The 22,343-nt window shown below is 33.9% G+C and overlaps 1 protein-coding gene across 2 annotated transcripts in view; it reads left to right on the forward strand.

Moving 5' to 3' along the window:
- The window catches only part of LOC111054806, a 724,817-nt gene that overhangs the window by 210,507 nt on the left and 491,967 nt on the right, over window positions 1-22,343 (forward strand). For both annotated transcript variants that reach the window (XM_039419907.1, XM_039419906.1), the window contains exon 5: window positions 7,716-7,770. In XM_039419907.1, coding sequence (XP_039275841.1) covers window positions 7,716-7,770 — 55 coding nt within the window. The remainder of the gene's footprint in view (window positions 1-7,715; window positions 7,771-22,343) is intronic.

The raw sequence follows: 22,343 nt of genomic DNA on the forward strand, positions 1-22,343 counted from the left end.
GTTATAGGAGGAAAATCTCTATTGTGAGGTGACAATTTTGATTCTCTCTCTCTTCTTAATCAAAGCAACTACTGAGGTGGAAAAAACTAAAAATGCTACTGGAACAAAAGGTTCCAGAGCCAAATACTAAAAGGCCTGAAGCTGGCATGAGAGCCATGATTAACACAAAGTTTTGATCAGACTACATTTTGTACTGCTTATGTCAGAGGACAGACACTGAGTGAATGTACTTCGCTTTTTTCGTCTTGCCGTGGACAGCTGTGTGATCATCCATACTAGATAGACCTAACCAACGTTAACTGTGATTGGCAGTTACTAATTTCTGGAAAAATTTCCACCAATAGAAAGGAACGTTACTACTACAATTTAAGATACATTCTCCCATCAAATGACAGCTATTTTTCCTTGACAGCTATAAATTTTTTGCCTTATAAGGTCATGAACCAGACTGCTCCTCCAGGAAAATCGTTGATCTTCTCAGTATCACAACTTCTATGTGCACACTTACAGAGTCGACACTACACAACGCAGAAAAGCAAGGGTCATGAACTAAGCTTTTGCTCCAGGAAAATTGAAGTTTTTCTGAGTACTACAACTTCTACGCACACACTGACAGAGTCGACACAACACACCGCAGAAAAGCAAAACAGCAAAATCCATTCTCATAACAGGCTAACTTCTCAGGCTAATTCGCATAATTCTCATCACTCACTATTGTAACAATATTTATTGTTACAGGTTAGTGTATGAAAACTATGCTAACATCAAAAGCTAATCTCCTTTAACACACTTGCAACAGGTCAGCCCAGGTTGAAAGCAGAGAAAGGTCGAGAGAAAATACTATGTTTACTTTCCGTTATTAATTGCATGTGTCATTGCATGCAATGAATATACAACACGACATCTGATTTTTTTACTAAGTTACATTGAGATATTAATCTTCTAGTCGTGACCCTGGGTCCGAGGGACCCAGCAATTCTTTTTTTAAGTTATAATTTTGCTTCCATTCACTTTACTGTATATTGTGACCCATGTAAATTCATGTTAGTAGACACTTAAACTTGATGTAGAGTGTTAGTGCTCTGTGACTTGTTGTTTTCGTGAAATGATGCTTTTGGGTCCCACGACTAACGTAACTTTTTCATTTTTTTCAAATGCACATTTTCATGCAATAATGATTGAATTTAAGCAGTCAACATGTACATTTTGGACAGAGACTTCGAGAAATAATAACAAATTGACGTCTAGATCTCTATTTCAATGACATAAGTGATGATAAGAATAAATTCATCGCTCAAGATAAGTATACTGACCCTGAGTAGGATGATAGTGAAACCTATGAGCTTCAAGTGATCCAAGGGGTACTTAACCTCCCCTAAAAGTAAACTTTATATGACCTTATTTATTTTTCATGTTTCTAGTAGTGTTTCATGTATGTTTTAGGATTTATAGTAGTATTCATCACTATAATTTCATAAGTTTTGCAAATATTGTGTAACATGAACTTGAGGGTAGGGTAAAAACTACCCTAAGAGTGGACTATGACCTTCCAATTTTTCTCCCATCTTTCTTCTAGTGTTACATGTGAGATCCATAATTGTATTCATCACTATCATTTTTTGTTCACTTTATATAAAATAATAACCAAACGTTCTTTTCCATCACCCTGAAAATGCAAGGTTTTATAAATTTATTTTAAATTATAATAAAGATCTGTAACCGGTGGAGGTATTTTTAACCCTACACCACACCTGACATAATTTCTGCAACCGGTGACACATTTGTCTCTATTGAGTTAACCTTCCAAAATATGAAATATATAAGAATACATTCGGTTCGATAGTCATTCTTGCAGACTATACCACCGCTGGCCACCAATGTAAACGGAGGGGGGTTGTTTCTTCTTTTCTTTAATATTTGCTAAAATTATGCTATAGAATCTCTATTTGAATCCTTGAATGGTTGGGAGCTTTTAGTGGATTCGTTCATTCAAATGCACAGATTATCATCATTAACTAATTGTCACCTATTTTAGCAGCTAGCAACTACGAGCCAGGAACTTCAATGAAAAATACTAATAAAATTTAGTTTCCGGCTTATTGAACTCTAAGTAAATAGAACCAATTAATAAAAGTCAGGCAACATGTCAAATTTTCAAACAGAACAAAGTGATTCAGCAATTGATTCACAAAAAAAATATATTCAATACCAATCTACATATTTTGGGAACCTGCTAACTTGCTGCATTTAAATTTGGGCCTCGGTCATTCTATGAAATAAAATTATGAGCTTAATAAGAAAAACAACAAAAGTTCGGCACTCACCATTTTAACAATATTCAAAGTTGGACTCTTCAGAAACACTCACATACGCTTTAATAAAACTCACTATACTTGAACTCACATGCACAAATAATTTTCTGATTCTACTCCTACTAACTATATGAAATTTGGTTTTCTATTCAACTAGATAAAAATTACTGATAACTGAAAACATAACAATTTGTCCCTCTGAATGGGAAATGGGCCCATTCAGAGGACCGAGGCTCGCACACCGTTACATGATTTTTCGTTCGCGTCTCAATACCAATTGTGGCCTTTTCACTGAAAATTATTCCCCCTCCACGAGCGTTGAGCATAACTTCCAGTGGAAAAGCCAAAGCTGCAATAAGGTCAATGCTCGTACAATCTTCAAACACAGTGGCTTTTTTGACATGAAATTGAAACTGTATTTGAAAAATGCACGAAAATTGCTTTAATTTTGACAACTAAGCAACAAGTTAGCGAATTCAAACAAAACAGAGTCAATTCTCACACTCAAAACGCAGGGTTCAACATACAGTTAGGATAAAAGTTCATTTCAGTTCAAAAACCTGAAAAACAATATAAGAAACACAAAAACAACTACAATAATACCCTCTAAATATCACACTATTACAGATCGATTTCTGCTTCACATTAGTGCTCGTTGCGTTCATCAATAACCCTTGGACATATAAGAATCATGGAATAACATTAGATCTTGAAATATATTGAGATATTCAATATGAAAGAAGCGGGTCCCTGGGACCCAGGATCACGACTAACGTCGGAAAAAAATAGGGTCAGGACTAGAAGGTTAATAATTGCATGCATTATTGCATGCAATTAAAAATCCACTCGACAGCTTATTTATAATGAATGATTCTATTCTGATTTTTAATGTGATATTGGAGTTCGAAGGAGACTTTTCCTATCGTATTAACCTTAAAATGCAAAATTTTCAAAATTCTTGTATATACCTTGAGGCACAATTTAAAAAGTAATATACCTGTCAAATTTTATGGTAATCTATTGCTTTGTTTCGCCGTAATTGCGGAACATATAAACATAAAGAGAAATGCAAAACCGTCGACTTGAATCCTAGAACTCACTTCGCTCAGTCATTAAATCGAAACCACAAGAATATCCTGGATGAAAAGGGGAATCAATTGTTATGTAGATTTGAATCTGAATGTCTAGGATCCACTAAACAGTCCACTAAATTCATTATTTTTTTCTCCATAGGAGAAACGTTAAAAGCTGGCAACAAATGAAGTCACCACATTATTTACATATGTAAATTATATTTATTTATACAAATGTATGTCACGTGGATTGAAGGAGCGTTGTTTGTCACGTTGTTTGTTGATTGAAGGAAGATTCTATTTTACTATTTGAATAAATCCTAATGTAATTTACTTATCCACTTCGATATTTACATAGGCTAATGATAATAAGTAGGGAATGAAATGTATAGCAAACACTTCAGTTGCTATGTAGGCCTACTGTCTTGTATTCTGTAGTGTCTTATTTTTTACTAAGTGATGAAGTATCAGAAAATACTATCATTCATCATTGTTATGTATTATTTTCAATGTAATTTTTTCTCTTTATTTTCAATAATTTAAAATTTGTTATTATTTTAAATAAGTAGATAACTATTGTTTGTTTTTAATCATATTATTTGTATGATTTTTTTGTATTGTTATAATACTTGATAGAGAGTTGAGTGTAAGAGAGGATTGACTGCGCCCTAACTTCGCCCTCTATGAAAAATAAAGGCAGTCATTCTATTCTATTATATATGTATATAATATATATTATGTTTATGGGAAGTTTTTTTCTTTTTTTTACCTCTACTATCACGTATTGAACTATTTTACCATAATTATGAATCACCCTGTATATATAAATATAAATATATATATAAGAAATATATAAATAAATAAATATATATATATATATTATAGTGACATGGATAGAATAGAATGACTGCCTTTATTTTTCATAGAGGGCGAAGTTAGGGCGCAGTCGATCCTCTCTCACACTCAACTCTCTATCAAGTATTATAACAATACAAAAGAATAATACAAATAATATGATTAAAAACAAACAATAGTTATCTACTTATTTAAAATAATAACAAATTTTAAATGATTGAAAATAAAGAGAGAAAAATGACTTTGAAAATAATACATGTTACATGTGGTATATGTATATATATATGTATATATATATATATATATATATATATATATATATATATATATATATATATATATATATTATAGTGACATGAATAGAATAGAATGAATAGCCTTTATTTTTAATTATATACCACACCACACCAACCTTGTTCCTGTGAGACTGACCTTGTCTCTGTGACACTCCACTTGTTCGAATGGGACTCTACCCCTCTACTTGTTTCAGTGACACTACTTGTTCCAGTGAGACTCACCTTGTCTCTGTGGGAACTTGTTCTTGTGAGACTACCATTTATAGAAATACTTGTTCCTATGAAACTTGTCTCTGTGACACTAATATCGTTCAAAAACACTACTTGTCTCTGTGATACGGACCCATCAAATATTCCACCTTCAGCAGTTCATAGAAATATTTCCTCCATCGTTCAAGCCCTTTCTGGTTCTCAGTTAATACAACTCTCTCTTTGTCCTCAACTCCATATGTATCTGGTGTGAATCCCTTCTAAAAAACATTATTTTCCTATAAAAGTCTCTTGCATTATTCGTTGAACGATCTTGTTCTGCTTTATCGATTAAACTATTCACAAACATTAGTTTTCTCCTTCTAAATATCTTATTCGTTTCGCTATTTGATTACATGTACCTGTCTCTATTCTCAGCTGTGTTACTACTTAACCAGATCATTTTCTTCTGCTTTCGTTCTGTTAATTTCTGCTTGCACTCTTCATCAAACCAGGGTTTCTTTTTACTCTTCTCTTTTCCCCACATATTTCCTTGGCTGTTTCTGTCACACTTTTCTTGAGGATGTTCCACTTACTCTCTATGTCATTCAGTGGCGGCTCGTGGAGGAAAATATAGGGGAAGCCCAAATAACATGAAAAATCGAATATGACATAGGCTATCAGGTATGGGATTTGAAAGATGAATTGCTTATTATTCTCAATTCCGTTTGGTGTCAAAAATAAGTCATTTGAGAGAAATATTGAAAAAATAAAACTATACTTCAAGCATGCCTGAAATTTTGTATAAAGGAGGTTACTCACTTTGGTCTTTTTTGTCACTATCAGTCCACTTGAAGAATAGTGTCTCTAAGAGAGCACAAACTAAATCTATTGATGGTTCCATAATGTAACTACTATTCAGTATTCACACTACAAGATTATAACGCTACACTAACTGTAACTAACACTATTACTTCCACAGATACATCATTTACACCGGTATATTTATAGAATAATGTTCAATAGAATAAATTAATCTCAATAATAAGAATCAGCGCGATGTGTACCGTGTTGTTTTCAAAATTTTTAGGATAACCTCAAACTGTAAACAGCAGACATGCAGCACAGAGAAGAGATATATATCCTCTTCTCTGTGCATGCAGTTCATCAACCGAGCGCTTTTAAAACTTCGATTGTGCCAACCTGACCAATAGAATTTTTTCAAAACACATTCCTCGTTTTTACGTTATGTTCTGCATTTTCATATTGCAATGTTGGTAGTAAGGGGATGCCCCAGCTCGTCTTGCAGTACCTATAGGCTTCACTAATGTAGAGTCTATAAGTATGTATATATCGTTTCCATGGCAACGCGTGTGTATAGTACTCCTGTAGCGACCAAGGTCAGTACTGCAAAATAGAACACGGCATCCCCTGAGCAAAATGCAGCTCAGAACGAATATCTCAGTAATATGGGACAACAACAAAACTCACCAGCGACAAAATGCTTCACATTTCATACGCACAGCCAGCCTTATTCAGATTCAGCTAATGAGATTAATGATAAGTTATTGAACAATAAATAATCGTAACCTTATGAATATTCTCGGAACTTTATTTACTTATTCTTATTATAAAAACATTATTTTGTATTGGAATATTTTGGTACAGCCGGGCAGTACTTGATTTCCCCGGCGAGCCGCCATTGATGTCATTATCTTCTTTTTGTAGATCTTGCAACATTTGGAACCTATTTTGTAGTTCCAGCTCAAATTCTCTCTTCCATTGTTTGTCTTCCAGCTTTTCAACATCTATTTCAGCATTACTTCTGGCACTTCTCCTACTTCTGTTAGCACTATTTTCTCACAGTTTTGTTATTTTTATACAAAGCACAGTAGCATTGTGAAATGTGAATAGACTAATAGCACATTTGAGAAATAGTTTATTATCATGTTATACCAAGGTTCAGTTTTATGAAAATTCACAAGTGGTATGTGAAAACATTTATAAATCTAGTGTGTATCCGCCTTTTTCCTGAAATAGAGGGAACCTAAATCTTCATGAAACAGGCCCCAGATATGATATCCCTGTATTGATTAGAATCATCACACCTGTTCAATCGCTTGATTGTTGCCATGCAATAAAATCAACATTGACCATGGCTATGGAAAGTCTCGTATGTAACTTTTATCACCAGTGGAATTCAAAAATGAATAAATTGTCACATAGGAGCTATCCATTCTTTTTTCAATTATTATAATTTCAAAAACCATTTCAGAATGAATATTCATAGGATAATAATATGAAACATTAAAATGTTATAGTATGTACAAGAAAAATGTTTTGATAATTTTTCAATGAGCTACCAGCAATTTGGAGTTGTTTTTTGCTTTCCTGAAAAAATGAAATAGTGAAACACATACGAAGTTTCCTAAAACCAGCGTCGTATTATTTCACGGTTCAAGATATCACAATCATGAATGCATTGGGCGTGTCTTGTTTTGACCAATGACAGAGCTCAACCTTGATTGGTCAACTTACGGCTAAGCACGAGGCTTTATCCACATCAAACAGAGACATTTATTGATCAGATAACTATACATTTCAATTTCAAATTCACACAATTTTTGAACAATTGAAAGGAGTGCAAAATCAAATTATTTTTTAGAGATGAAATGGACGAGTCTCAAATGGGATTAGATTTTGAGAAATCAAGTATGTTATTCGATGAACAATACCTTGTAGAATGTATCCTTGAAACAACTTCATGAATCTTTGAAATGTGGAATGACTGACTGAGAAAGAATCTTTCTCAGTCACTTGTATCTCAAATAGTATAGAATAATTTCTCTCAGGAATTTTTTTCCAATAGTATCCAGAATAAAAATGCTCCGATAAAACGAACTAGATAGAAATTCGAATAATGATATCCAGAACCTGACAATAATTATTTTCCATATTATTTTGTGACTCGTTATCCTGTCTTGTTCTAGTGGGAGAATTGCAGGAAGAGATAGGAAATTCAAATACAGGGGAGAGAGTGGTTGAGTAAGTATCCTAGAAAATCCAAAGTTTATTTTCACAATAGAATAGTAATTATGTGATGTCGGATTATTGTAAGCATCTACAATTGAATAATAATTCAATAGTATTACTTATAATATGAGAGACAGTGATGCTCTCCCTCGATCATGTGATGTTTTTTAATCATTTATTCCGGAAAGAAGCAATACAACTTTGGAGACAAGGGGCATGGTAGCCCGAAACTGTCCCATGTACAAAAATATGACACTGTAAAGCTGCGTTTACACCAAAGTTATAAACAAAATGTTATCAACTTAATCTCTATAGACTCTAGGTCTCTTTCACACGATAGGAGACGTGCAACTTGAACACTGAACAGTGTTCACGGTTTTTTGTCGAAGTACATTGAGTCCAATCGTGTCTTTCACATGGTGATCACGATCCAGGAACCTCCTTTTGTCATGTCTTTTCCCCTCGAGGCAAGCAGAAACCTGATTTGATCGAGATACTAGCGGACATATCACCGCTTTCACATGGTGATTCTACGTCTCTCCGGTCATCACTTCTTCTCAAAATCTATCTTTCTTGAAAATGAAGATAGAAAGGTTCTGATTTCGGATTTGGATTCAGCGACCCCAAATTCTTTAAAGCGTAAGTCCCGTTATCGAAAATATCCGAGAACAAGGAAGTGATGGCTGTTTTTAATAGAGCTTTCTATTATCATATTATCATATCATATTATCTATTATTAACGGTAAACACGAACAGGTACTGTACTATACAGTACATATGTACTGTAGCTATCATAATACAACTTACACTGTATTCGTGTAGGAGATTTGGTGGGATATTCATCTTGATTTCTGAACATACTGTCAAATCCCAGCCTCTCGTTGAAACATCGTGTGTCACAATCTTACTCCAAGGGGGGGACACAGAAATATATAATTTGAATTGTATGACAAGGAACTAGGATTACAATCGTTTAACCATAAGTACGATTGCCTCGTATAGTAGGTCTTACCTTGTGTTGGCGAATATTGCAGCCTATTTTGCTCTATGGAGAGGGGAGGACGTACAGTGAAAAAGTAATTAATAGTTAAAATGGTTAGATTAAATGAAATAATTGAACAATTATAGTATTTGAGGTTATGATTTAACGATAGGTAGTTGCAGGCTAGGTTGACCAACCTTTGTTTGATCGGATTGTCGGTACCATTTAATTCAGAGTATCTAAGTAGAATGACTGGTGTATGGATGGAACAGATTGAAAAAGTTAATTTGCTCAATAGAGGGTTTGGCGGTCTACAAAGGTAGCCGAAGTAAGGGATCTGAATTTCTAACTTAACGCTGTAGGTGGTTATAATATAGTGAGATGGAATTAAATCCAATTAAATAATAAAATGCAGTTCAACTTGAATCTGCTGAGTGTAAATTATGCTGTCGCTAGGATCAGAAAGAGATAGTGATTTTGGAGTGAACTTTTTCTCCAAATGATGACTAATATATCCAGAATCCAATAATTGTGCCGTAATTTGGAAAGATATTAGACCGCATGAAACAACAGACAGAATGGCAAATCCATGCAAACCAGGTCTCTGATGAGTACTATAGGTTGTATGAAGGCAAAGTGCTGAACCAAAATAGTAAATATTTCGAGTACCGAGTTTAATTCCAATGTTGTCTATACGATCTATCACCTCTCTTTGCGACATTGATTGGCTGATAATGCAGGATTCACTCCACCTCGGCGTGGTAGGCTAGTGGGAGTCGATTCATTATTTGATTCTTTGGGATATTCCCAATAAAAAGATTTATTACTTGATAAGAAAATCGACCACCATTTACCACCAGAAGAAATAATAGTCTAATGATAGATACTATACTCGCTAATGTCTGACTATTGCGAAACAGGATGTGTCCTGAATGATCAATATGTGTCAGTCGAGAAAGAACGAATTTGGAGGTATAATGAAGTAAACCCAGTTTAACAAAATGGTAATATGGATATATTCTGAGAGGTAAACTGTTACAGCAAATATTGAACAGATTATACAAATTATGACTCTCAATAGATACAGAATGAATATTGAATGATAGCAGATTTGAATCTCTAAATTATAAATACTATGTAAAAAGTTCGGTACTCTTTGATTGAAGAAAATAAAATGGATACTAGCCCTTGGAAAGGGTCATAAACTGAACTATTTGAATAAGAAAAAACAAGTTAATACAAAATGATTATTCAGAGAATAGAACAAATTAATAATTGATATTATTCTCAGGGTGTGGTTTCGCCTAAGGAAAATAGACCTTTTGGCTAAGTACAGCTTGGATATTTAAATTTATTTAACACTAAGAAAATTAATTATGATAACTTTTGTACCCTTAATACTATAGTCATGACTCTCTCGAATGGACGAATTTATATGGTGTACAAGTTTCGCAGATTTATGGGGATCCCCTTTTATATATTCGAATAACTTACGTAGACTTTTGTTTCTGTTTTTTGGTTTTCAAAATATATTCGGCCGTAGAATATATCGTCCCGGCTGGATCCTTCCACGTGGCAAAAAATGTTGAACAGACTTCACTAATATAATTTCGGGGTTTATTTAAATGAAATTTGAAATCTTAGTATCACAATTATTATAGGAACTTTGGAACAACTTTTTTAAAACAGAAAGACGAAGATTGAATTACATTAAGAGCAATGTTATAATTCGGAAAAAGGGCTGAAACAGGCACTTCGTTCTAGCGTGTTTCGGACGCTATTTTCCAACCGATAATCATGAAAATGGTACCAAATTGTTCAGAAAGATTTGGACATCTGGCGCCGTACCGCCAAATTCCAATTTTCCAACTATAAAATGACTTCAAAATTCGATGAACTTGGAGAAAATTTGGCAAAGTTTGACGTTCAATAGGAAAAAATTGATAAGTGATATCAAAAATTGGCGGTACGGCGCCAGATGTCCAAATCTTTCTGAACAATTTGGTACCATTTTCATGATTATCGGTTGGAAAATAGCGTCCGAAACACGCTAGCCTTTCGAAAAAGTGTGGTCGAACTCACTAACACAGTCCCAACTGCTATCTATGATTGTGAGTACAGACACTCACACCGGAGAACTGGAAAACTGGTTTTTGGTCATCGAAACAATTGATTGTTTTTGTTCAATGAGATATTGCCCGTCTTCTTGTCTGCGCTATTGTGTTTTATGTTATATACTATATTCATAATATGCTCTATTATTCTATATGCTTATAAAGTAGTTTGACATCCATATTATTATTTATTCCCATTTCATTTCAATATCACATGAAATCTGTACTATATTCTATTTGTACAGCTATTTTGGAGACATGGTTCATTCTTCTCTCATCGAATTCTTTATTATCCATGTTGGGCCATGCATGGCAATTCAAATTCAACCCAAGAACTTTACATGATACTACCCGGGAAAAATTAATTTTTGGATATATCAAGTTTTACATGTTTTTTCTTATACTGTAATTAGAAAACAACCAATCATTCCTCAATTCTCGAGAAAAAGTAAGTTATTGGATAATATGAATGAATAATAGTTCATGCTTCAACGAATATTTCTGCAATAAAAAAATACTTTTAGTATACTGCAAGATTTCCAAGATAAGCCAATTCTCTGTTCACTTTTTTTCATTTACATTTACTTTCTTTGAAGTAGTAATAGGGTACAAGTATTCAATTGGAAGAAAGGTGAAATGCAAAAACTAATGTGCAGTATGACACTGTACATTGTCACATTGTCCAGGAGTGGTAACGTTGTGGGGGGGGGGGGAGATTGCGCAGACTGCTCCTTGTCATTGTAGTGAGGGGGGGTTTCCAATAGGGTCAATATTGTAACGACTGAGGATCTTCTTCTTTGGAATGTTTTCTGAATCGTGCAGAATCACAAATACTTTGCTTCTGAATAAAATTATGCTTATATGAATCATAATTTTTTTGGGTTTAGGCGCCTGCTGGCGCCTGCGCGGTAGATTCTATTAAATTCATAATTGACCAGAAATGAATTCAATTGTTTATAAAATAGAAAAATAGACAGTTATCAACTGTCCATTGTTCAGTTGTTCACAGGCCGTTGTACATGGTGATCTGCACTTGTTTTGGTGAATCAGGAATTAGGTACTTCTCGTAATATTTGCTACCGTATATTAGCCCAGTTCTGAATTGTGCTAATACAGTCACAAGTACTTTGCTTCTGAATAAAACAAACAATTTTAAATTTTGATAGATTGATAGTAAAACTTTTGTAAAAAAAACGTTAAATTCACAAAATAGAGAATAAAACCACTTAAATTTTGAGCTCGAAAATATAACGTTCACCTTAGCTATATAACAGCTGTTTCATGCTATCATGGATAATAAAAACCAATTTGATTTGATTTGATTTATTATATTATTGGAATCATTTTTTGTTTGTGATTTTCCCTGATAATATACATAAATACATTGAAATATTTGATCATGTACTCCAAACAATATTATTACTGGAAAAATTAATTCCTATCTAGAATCAAAATAAATATATTTAAATCTCAAGAATGAAGAATCATGATTTTTATTTGTCTATGCATGAACCATTTTATTAACAGCCTTCAGCACTTACTGTACCTATATAATACTGGTCGTCAGGCTCGCTTCGCTCGCCATATCCGTTTAGCCAGACATTTAGTCTGTACCCCCGACTGGATCGTCGTAACATAAAAATGCTCAAATGAAAAATGCAGGCAAGCGAAGCGAGCCTGCTGATCTCATTCTTGGACAATCCAGTCGGGGGTCCAGGGCTAGACGGATATGGCGAGCGAAGCGAGCCTGACGGCTAGTAGTAATATAATATTCCCAGGAATAGCTCTGATTGAAGTAGCAGTACCTAATCAATTTTTCCGCGATAAATCAGGACCTCCTAAATAGGTATTTAGGAGGTACTGGATAAATTGGTATTTAGGAGGTCCTGGATAAATGCATTTCAATCTTAAACTTGGTGCCAACCTAACAAAGTCAACTCAACTTAATGCCAAATGTGACAAAATTTTTAATTTAGTTACCAGAACAACTCTGTGGGTAGATGACACAAGTTGATAAGTCACATTTTTGAACATATTGAGTTATGCATATGGTTGTGTTCAGAAAAATTAGATCTATAAGATGGTTTTATCTTTAAAATAAGAGAGAGTAGGGTTGTGTTTGTTCATGTGTTCGTTTGTTCGCATCAAAACATGTCAACTTGTGGATTGCATACCGGAAAAACGGGAATGATTTAGATTTCCAAATTTTGCACATAGATTCTAAAAGTATCAATCTCGTGCACCTGGAAGCACAAATTTTAATTTTCTTTTTAGATTTTTCAGAATTTATGTTCAAATTTCATTAATGATACATTCGATTTCATTAAAAAATCACCAAATCATATGGTCGAAATTAAAAAAGGTACATCTCTTTCTATATTGCTTTCTACCTGAAAAACATAGTTTTGAAACTTCGTTTTCCTGATGCAAAGTTTAGGCCTACACCTGACATGGATTATTAAATTTTCAGCTAGAACAATTCTTCAGACAAATGCTAAATAAACGTCTACAGTCTCATCAATGCTGTATCGGCAATATGAAAACGCATGCAGGTCTTTCAATGAAGGTGTTGTTATTTAGATAAAGAAATTATATTCTCCCAGTTTTATTTAATTAAAATTTCAAAATTATTCGAGCCCTGATAGAATGACTGACTCACTGTACATAGGCCTATTTTGAATTCTTCTAGATTTCATTACGTCAAGTTTTAAGAAAGACCCTTGCGAAGCACGGGTTACCTGCTAGTAGCTAAAATATGTTGTATCTCTTTAAATAGCTGAGATATAGGCCTTGCTCAAGCCTGATAGAGCATTTTCTTCCAAACCCCAAGTTGACAAATATTGATAAGTACATATATCTCAACACTCTTCTACCGGTTTGTATTATAATCCAATTATCAAAAGATGGCAAAATTTGATAAGTGTATGTACTGGTAGGCTATTATAAAATCTGAAAATCAATAACCTCTATTGAGAACTACATAACCCATACAACTTTGCAAACAGTTCAAGTTTGTTTAACTTGATCAATACTTGTAAATAATATCAATTAATTGTTGAAAAATATATTCAAATTTATAAATAATCGATTTTTAAGATATTTCCTATACTGTTACATTGTGATTTGAAACATTTGGCAGATGGCAAAACATGATATCTCTGACATCACTAGCAAAAATCCTCAATTAAATAAATTCAATCCTCAATTTAAATAAATGTTTTATTCCTTGATATTTTATATTCAAATAGTCAATGATCAGCTGATTATATTAGTGTAAAATGGGTAAGAAAAAATATGATAGATAATTTTTGCAGCCATGCCAAACTCTCAAATTGCTCTCCTGAAAAGTTTACAAATCAGCTTGTGTCATCTACCCACAGAACTGTTTCGAAGAGGCACTCTCTCTAGATTATAGTTCTATATTAACATAATGGTATAGACATTTCAATTATAATTTTAAGATATTGGAATAAGAAGAATATACATGCTTAAATTCCAACTTTAAACCCTTAAAAACCACCCTTAGAGTTAAAATATCGCCAATAGATTTTTTAGTGAGCCTCTAAAGGGCCAACTGAACATACCTACCAAATTTGAACGTTTTTGGTCCGGTAGATTTTTAGTTCTGCGAGTGAGTGAGTGAGTGAGTGAGTGAGTGAGTGAGTGAGTGAGTGAGTAAGTCAGTCAGTGAGTGCCATTTCGCTTTTATATATATGGATAGTGCACTCATATATTAATGAACCTGTATGTCGATTTAGAAGAATTAGTCGAATGAAGTGTTCTTTGATAACACTGTTGAAGCAATAGAATACAATCTATAGCCAGGCTACTCAAAAGCAGATCAGTCATGTTAGAACAGCCGCAGAATGAGTAGACAATGCAGTGTATAATAATAATAATAATAATAATAATGGACTTTTCTAGGAAGAGAAGACTGATGTGAGAGTGAGTGCGCGTGTCAATTGTGATAGTGGTGCTACTGAAGTAATGAACTCCTTTCTCTAGAAAGAGAAGACTGATGTGTGAGAGAGCGCATCGATTGAGAGAGAGTAGAGCTATGAAGACCGATGTTCGTGGGCCAGCATGCTTTTTCACTCCGCTCCCCATCTCATCAGTTAAATTTACCTAGTACTACACTTTTTGAACAGCCTTCCTAGACATGCCCCTTAAACAGAAATTGAAGCTTTTGAACAATTAAGTACGTGGACTAGGTCTGCATCCTACCGATGATCCTTGCAAAATGGCCTCGGGACTTCCTCTTCTAATTTCCACTTGGGTTTCTTCTTCAAATTTTATCTCGCCAAATTTACATATTAATTCGGGATTGGTCCGATTCTGTGACGTAACCAGTACGCTGAATGGGTGGTGTCACTGTGTCCAACTTTAAAGCTTTTAAATAGGGCGAAATTCCTGATTTTAAGTTGTTCCAAATTATCATTTAGTTTATATAATTATAATAATACACAAATAAATAATAGAATTCGTCTATGATGATATGCATTTAAAATTGGCTTCGATGGATAGCTAATGATTATAGAACATAGACATGCTTTTATAGCATAAAGTAGACATAATATAAGAATATTTATGCTTATAACAATAACGAACACAATAATAAATAAATACTTCTTCCTTTTTTTTGTTTATATGGTTTTTTATGTGCTAGAATATCGACCCTCAATCGTCATATATTGGCTAAGCTAATTTGTCTACATATTTTTAACAAGTATATTTTTATGATAGTTCATTGAATAAATATTTAGGCCTATCCGGCATGGAAATTAAACTATAAAAATGAAAATGTTAATATCATATGATTTTTATGATCGATTATTAGTCGAACTGCCTTCTCAATTTGCTACTTGTTAACAAGTTTCAAAACTAACCTTCAAATATAATTTTACTGATTCAATCCATAAACATACAAACATATACGGTTTTTTTTCTGTGACAGACTTTTGAAAGGTATATAATTACTGATTTATTTATTGCATACTTTGTAGGTTAGATAACAGTCGTCTATCTACCTCAGATAAGATTGGAATGTTTTTGGTGATAGAATTTATTTCGTTCTCATAATGGCCTATGAATAAATCTATTGTGTAGTTTGAGGGCTGTACAATCATTGGTATATCACAATACTAAAAAATCTGGTGTGGTACACTCACACAACTTTCCTTGCTCATTGATCTATAAGCCTCATTCTTAAACGAGGATAATTTAGGGAAATAACATTATGACGATTGGCGGCTAAATAACTACGATTATACTATTTTTATTGTGTTCAGAGTGCATTTTCCTTTGTTCGAATTATGAGATTTCAGGATTTTTTGAAAGTTGACAAAACAGACAGCTGTTCGACAAATAAAATATCGACATGTGTTCTTTTGAATAAACAAACTGCCTACCTACCTACCTCACGCACGATAAAGAGGTTACAAAGTAAATTTCTCAGGGATGGGGTAGACCCCCTGCTAGTTTCTCAGGAAGGAGACTCATTCCAGTTTGAAGAGCTGATATAAAACTATACAGGGTATGAATTTAAAAAAAAAATCGGTCAAGTCATTTCCGAGAAAATCGTGATAGAAATTTAACAAAATTCATTCTTCTCAGGAATATTACAGAGCTCCTGCAATTTTTCCAGAAATGAGACTCATGTCAGTTGATAGGGCTTATGAATAGCTATCCATGGTATGAATTTAAAGAAAATCGTTAGAGCCGTTTTCGAGAAAACCGTGAATAACATGGTTTTTTAGTGATTATCCGCCATTTTTCACAAGAATATTACTGAGCTCCTGCAATTTTCCAGAAATGAGACTCATGTCTGTTGATAGGGCTTATGAATAGCTATCCATGGTATAAATTTGAAGAAAATCGTTAGAGCCGTTTTCGAGAAAACCGTGAAAAACATGGTTTTTTAGTAATTATCCGCCATTTTTCCGCCATTTTGAATTCAATTTTATTGAATTTATTGAATTTTATTGTAAGATCCTCATGGTATAAATACCTTGAGTTTAAAATTTCAAGTCAATCGGTTGATTAGGAATAGAGTTATTGTGTTCACAGACATACACACACACACATACACACATACACTCACACACACACACACACACACACAGACCAACACCCAAAAAAAATGTTTATGGACTCAGGGGACCTTGAAACGTATAGAAAACTTGAAATTAGGTTACCTTAATTTTTTTTGGAAAGCAATACTTTCCTTACCTATGGTAGTAGGGCAAGGGAAGTAAAAATGAGGGAGTAAGATAACTTTGAAAAACCAACGTTTTCCTGCCGATTGACAAAACAGAAATAATTCTTATTATGTCTTGAGCTAAAAACGTGTAACAGATATCCAGATATCCACTATTCAAGCTATCAAGCTTTTCATAAATTCATTTGTCTCCCCATGGCAGTAGGTTTGCGCCCAACGTTTCCACTTGGACATTCCTGTGATGATTAACCTTTCAGTATCAATTGCAATTGGATTACCCATTTGAATTTCTTTAATGACATATTATGGATGATTGAACTTCACCAACCTCATATTTAGACATATTTTGCCTGTAAGAACCCCCCCCCCTCCATAATAGCCCCATTATGATAGAACACATTATAATATTGATCTTCTAAATCCAGTTACATGCACATCGATTTCCGTAAAATTGATTTTTACCGTTCCTATGAATTCTACCAGGTTCAGTGCAACTTTTTAATATTATTATGTTCAATTCAACAGGATTCATAAGAACGGCAAAAAAATCGAACAACAGAAAACCCGGAATTTGTGTCGACGGTATACGACATAGAAAGCAAAAGCTTGTGCTTGGTCCATAGTTCTATGCTTCTACGACTGAGGATTCAGCTCAGCGACTAAAATCGACAAGTCATGATTATGTTAATCAATACTCATATAATAATACAAAGTATATAACTGATTTTTACTATGATACATGGTTTTCATTCTTCAATAAAAATAAAACGAGATTTCGGTGTCAAAAGCATCAAAGTTGCCAGGCTGGTCTGGACTATTCATGACTTTCTCAGTATGCATTATCCACTGAGCAGTTCTAATACAAACACATACAACAGTTTCGTTTTACTTGGAATGGAATGACATTTTTTATTCTTCCAGTTCCTATTTCTCATGGATCAATTCAGATCACCACAATGATTATAATAGATTTTGCAGAGAAATATTTACTGGTATTTTGGAGTTATATTCTATTTGAACCTGATAAACTAGACTAGATTGTTGAATGACAATTGAAATTCAGTGAAGATTACTTGTCCTTTTCCTCGTATTCTATTGGGTGATGAGTGGAGATGATTTATGAGTTCATATTTGGATTCATCTTTTCAAAGTTTAATTTTTAAAAATCAAAAATGTCCATGTTTAAACTTTTTGGCCAGTTTCACATGGCAGAATCCTCGCTCCTGAAGATCATATTACTGGAGATCATATTTCATATTTCGCAGCTCTCCTGTGCTTCCACATGGGGATCTTACAAATAAGCCGACGGATCTGACAATTACGCCGACGTTTGCTCAAAGTATGACTCATCACTTTTTCTCATAGTCTTACTTCCTTAAAAATATAGATAGGAGATTTCTAATTTCGGATTTGGATTCAGCGACCCCAAATTCTTTAAAGCGTGAGTCCTATTTCCAAAAATACCAGAAAACAAGGGAGTTATAGCTGTTTTTAATATAGCTTTCCATTATCATATGATTATATAGTAAACGTACAAAGATAACAATACTCCTGCCTCACGAAGAGACAGGCAAAGGTTTTAAGAAGTTTTCAAACACCTAAAAAGTTTAAATATGAGCATTTTTAATTCTCAAAAGTTCAAAATAATTAAACTTTGAAAAGATGAATCCAAATATGAACTCATAAATCATCTCTACTCATCACCGAATAAAATACGAGGAAAAGGACAAGTAAACTTCACACTGAATTTCAATTGTCATTCAACAATCTAATTCATCAGGTTCAAATAATTGAATATACCAATAATTATTTCTTTGCAACAAACAGAAAAATCTATTATGAACATACATATAACCATTGTGGTGATCTGAATCGATCTATGGTAATAATAGGAACTGGAAGAATAGAAAATGTCATTCATTCCAACTATAACGAAACTGATGTCTGTGTCTGTATTGGAACTGCTGAGTTGATAATGCATACTGAGAAAGTCATGAATAGTCCAGACCAGCCTGGCGACTTTGATGCTTTTGACACCGGAATCTCGTTTTATTCTTATTAAAGAATGAAAACCATGTATCATAGTAAAAAGCAGTTCTATACTTTGTATTATTATATGAGTAGTGATTAACATAATCATGGCTTGTCGATTTTAGTCTCTGAGCTGAATCCTCATTACCAACTATGGACCAAGCGCGAGCTTTTGCTTTCTATGTCGTATACCATCGACACAAACTTCAGCTTTTTTGTTGTTCCATTTTCTGCCGTTATAATGAATTCTGTTGAATCAAACAAAATGATATTTTATAAGTTGCGCTGAACCTGGTAGGGTTCATAGGAATGGTAAAAATCAATTTTATGGAATTCGATTTGCATGTAACTGGATTTAGAAGATCAATACGATAATGTGTTCTATCATTATTATCAGAGAAATGTTCAAGTGAAAGCGTTTTGCGCAAACCTACTGCCATGAGGAGACGAATAAATTTATGAGAAGCTTGATTGCTTGAATAGTGATCTGGTTATCTGTCACACGTTTTTAGTTCAAGACATAATAAGAATTATTTTTAATCTGTTTTGTCAATCAGCAGGAAAACGTTGGTTTTTCAAAGTTATCTTACTCCCTTATTTTTGGTTATTTTCAGAAATCGAGATAAATATCCGACCAAATTTCCCACACGAATACAGTGTTAGTTGTATTATGATAGCTACAGTACATACATACTCTATAGTACAGTACATGTTCGTTTTTACCGTATAATGATATGATAATAGAAAGCTTTATTAAAAACAGCCATTACTTCCTTGTTTTCGGATATTTTTGAAAACGGGACTAACGCTTTTAAGAATCTGGGGTTGCTGAATCCAAATCCGGAATCAGAATCTTTCTATCTTCATTTTCAAGAGAGACAGTTTTTGAGAAAAAGTGGTAACGGAGAGACATAGAATCACCATGTGAAAGCGGCGGTATGTCCACTAGTATCTCGATCCAAGCCGGTTTCTGCTTGCCTAGAGGGGAAAAGACGTGACAAAAGGAGGTTCCTGGCTCGGGGTCACCATGTGAAAGACACGATTTGACCCAATGTACTTCGACAAAAAAAAACGTGAACACTGTTCATTGTTCAAGTCGCACGTCTCCTATGGCCAGTTTCACACGGCAGAGTCCTCGCTCCTGGAAGATCATATTCCATATTTTGCAGCTCTCCTGTGCTTTCACATGGGGATCTTACGAATAAGCCAACAGATCTAACAACTATGCCGACGTTTGCTCAAAGTATGACTCATCACTTTTTCTCAAAGTTCAACTTCCTTAAAAATATAGATAGAAGATTTCTGATTTCGGATTTGGCTTCTGCAACCCCAAATTCTTTGAAGCGTGAGTCCCATTTTCAAAAATACCCTAAAACAAGGGAGTTATAGCTGTTTTCAATATAGCTTTCCATTATCATATGATTAGATAGTACGTACTAAGATAATAATACTCCTGCCTCAGAAAGGGACAGGTTTCAAGAAGTTTTTGAACACCTGAGAAGTTTTAACATGAACATTTTTAATTTTTAAAAGTTCTAGTTTTCCAAAAAAATATTGAACTATGGATAGATGAATCCAAATATGAAATCATGAATCATCTCACTCATTACCCAATACAATAGGAGGAAAAGGAATGTTGTACAGTCAAATTTACTGAATTTCAATTGTCATTCAACAATCCAATTTATCAGGTTCAAATCATTGAATATCACTTTAAATTCCCAGCAATTATAGACTATTCCTCTCTAACAATCAGAAAAATCTATTATGAACATACAGTATAAACATTGTGCTGATCTGAATCGATCTATGGTAATAATAGGAATTGAAAGAATAGGAAATGTCATGCCATTCCAAGTGAAACTGATGTATGTGTATTAGAACTGCTGAGTGGATAATGCATACTGAAAAAGTCATGAATAGTTCAGACCAGCCTGGCGACTTTGATGTTTTTGAAACGGGAATCTTGTTTTATTTTTATTAAAGAATGATACGGATTGAAAACCATGTATCATAGTACAAAGCAGTTCGATACTTTGTATCAAGAGTAAGATTAACATAATCATGGCTTGTCGATTTTAGTCGCTGAGCTAAATCCTCAGTGTTGCCATAATGCAGAAAGCATAACCATTGTACCAACTATTCTAAATTGTCGTACTGTATTTCGTGAAGCCATGCTTTGTTAAAGCCAGCTACTCAGAAAGCGTTTTTTGTTGTTTATGTTTTGTCGTCCTTATGAATTCTGTTGAATCGAACATAATGTTATTTAAGAAGTTGTGCTGAACCTAGTAGAATTCATAGGAACGGTAAAAAATCAATTTTACGAGAATCAATGTACATGTAACTGGATTTAGAAGATCAATACGATAATGTGCTCTATTACAATTTGATCACAGAAATGTTCAAGTGAAAACGTTGGGCGCAAACCTTCTGCCATGAGGAGACAAATAAATTTATGAAAAGCTTGAAAGCTTGAAAAGTGATCTGATATTTGTTACACTTTTTTAGTCTAGGACATAATATGTCTCAGACTAATTTTTAATGTTTATTCAATCGGCAGGAAAACTTTGGTTTTTCAAAGTTATCTTACTCCCTTATTTTGGGGTATTTTCAGAAATCAAGTTAAATATCCTACCAAATCTCCTACACGAATACAGTGTAAGTTGTATTATAATAGCTACAGTACTTACGTACTGTATAGTACAGTACCTGTTCGTTTTTACCGTATGATAATAGAAAGCTTTATCAAAAACAGCCATAACTTCCTTGTTTTCGGATATTTTTGAAAACGGGACTTACGCTTTAAAGAATTTGGGGTTGCTGAATCCAAATCCGAAATCAGAATCTTCCTATCTCCATTTTCAAGAAAGATAGTTTCTGAGAAAAAGTGGTGACCGGAGAGACGTAGAATCACCATGTGAAAGCGACGATTTGTCCGCTAGTATTTTGATCCAAGCCGGTTTCTGCTTGCCTCGAGGGGAAAAGACGTGACAAAAGGAGGTTCCTGGCTAGGAGTCACCATGTGAGAGACACGATTCGACTCAATGTATTTCGACAAAAAAACGTGAACACTGTGTAGTGTTCAAGTTGCACGTCTCCTATCGTGTGGAAGAAGCCTATCGTGTGAGAGTGGCCTTTAGGTGTTTGAAAACTTCTTGAAACCTTTGCCTGTCTCTTCGTGAGGCAGGAGTATTGTTATCTTTGTACGTTCACTATAATAATCATATGATAATGAAAGCTA

The sequence above is a fragment of the Nilaparvata lugens genome, chromosome 2, assembly GCF_014356525.2.
Source record: "Nilaparvata lugens isolate BPH chromosome 2, ASM1435652v1, whole genome shotgun sequence".
Classification (NCBI taxonomy): Eukaryota; Metazoa; Arthropoda; class Insecta; order Hemiptera; family Delphacidae; genus Nilaparvata; species Nilaparvata lugens.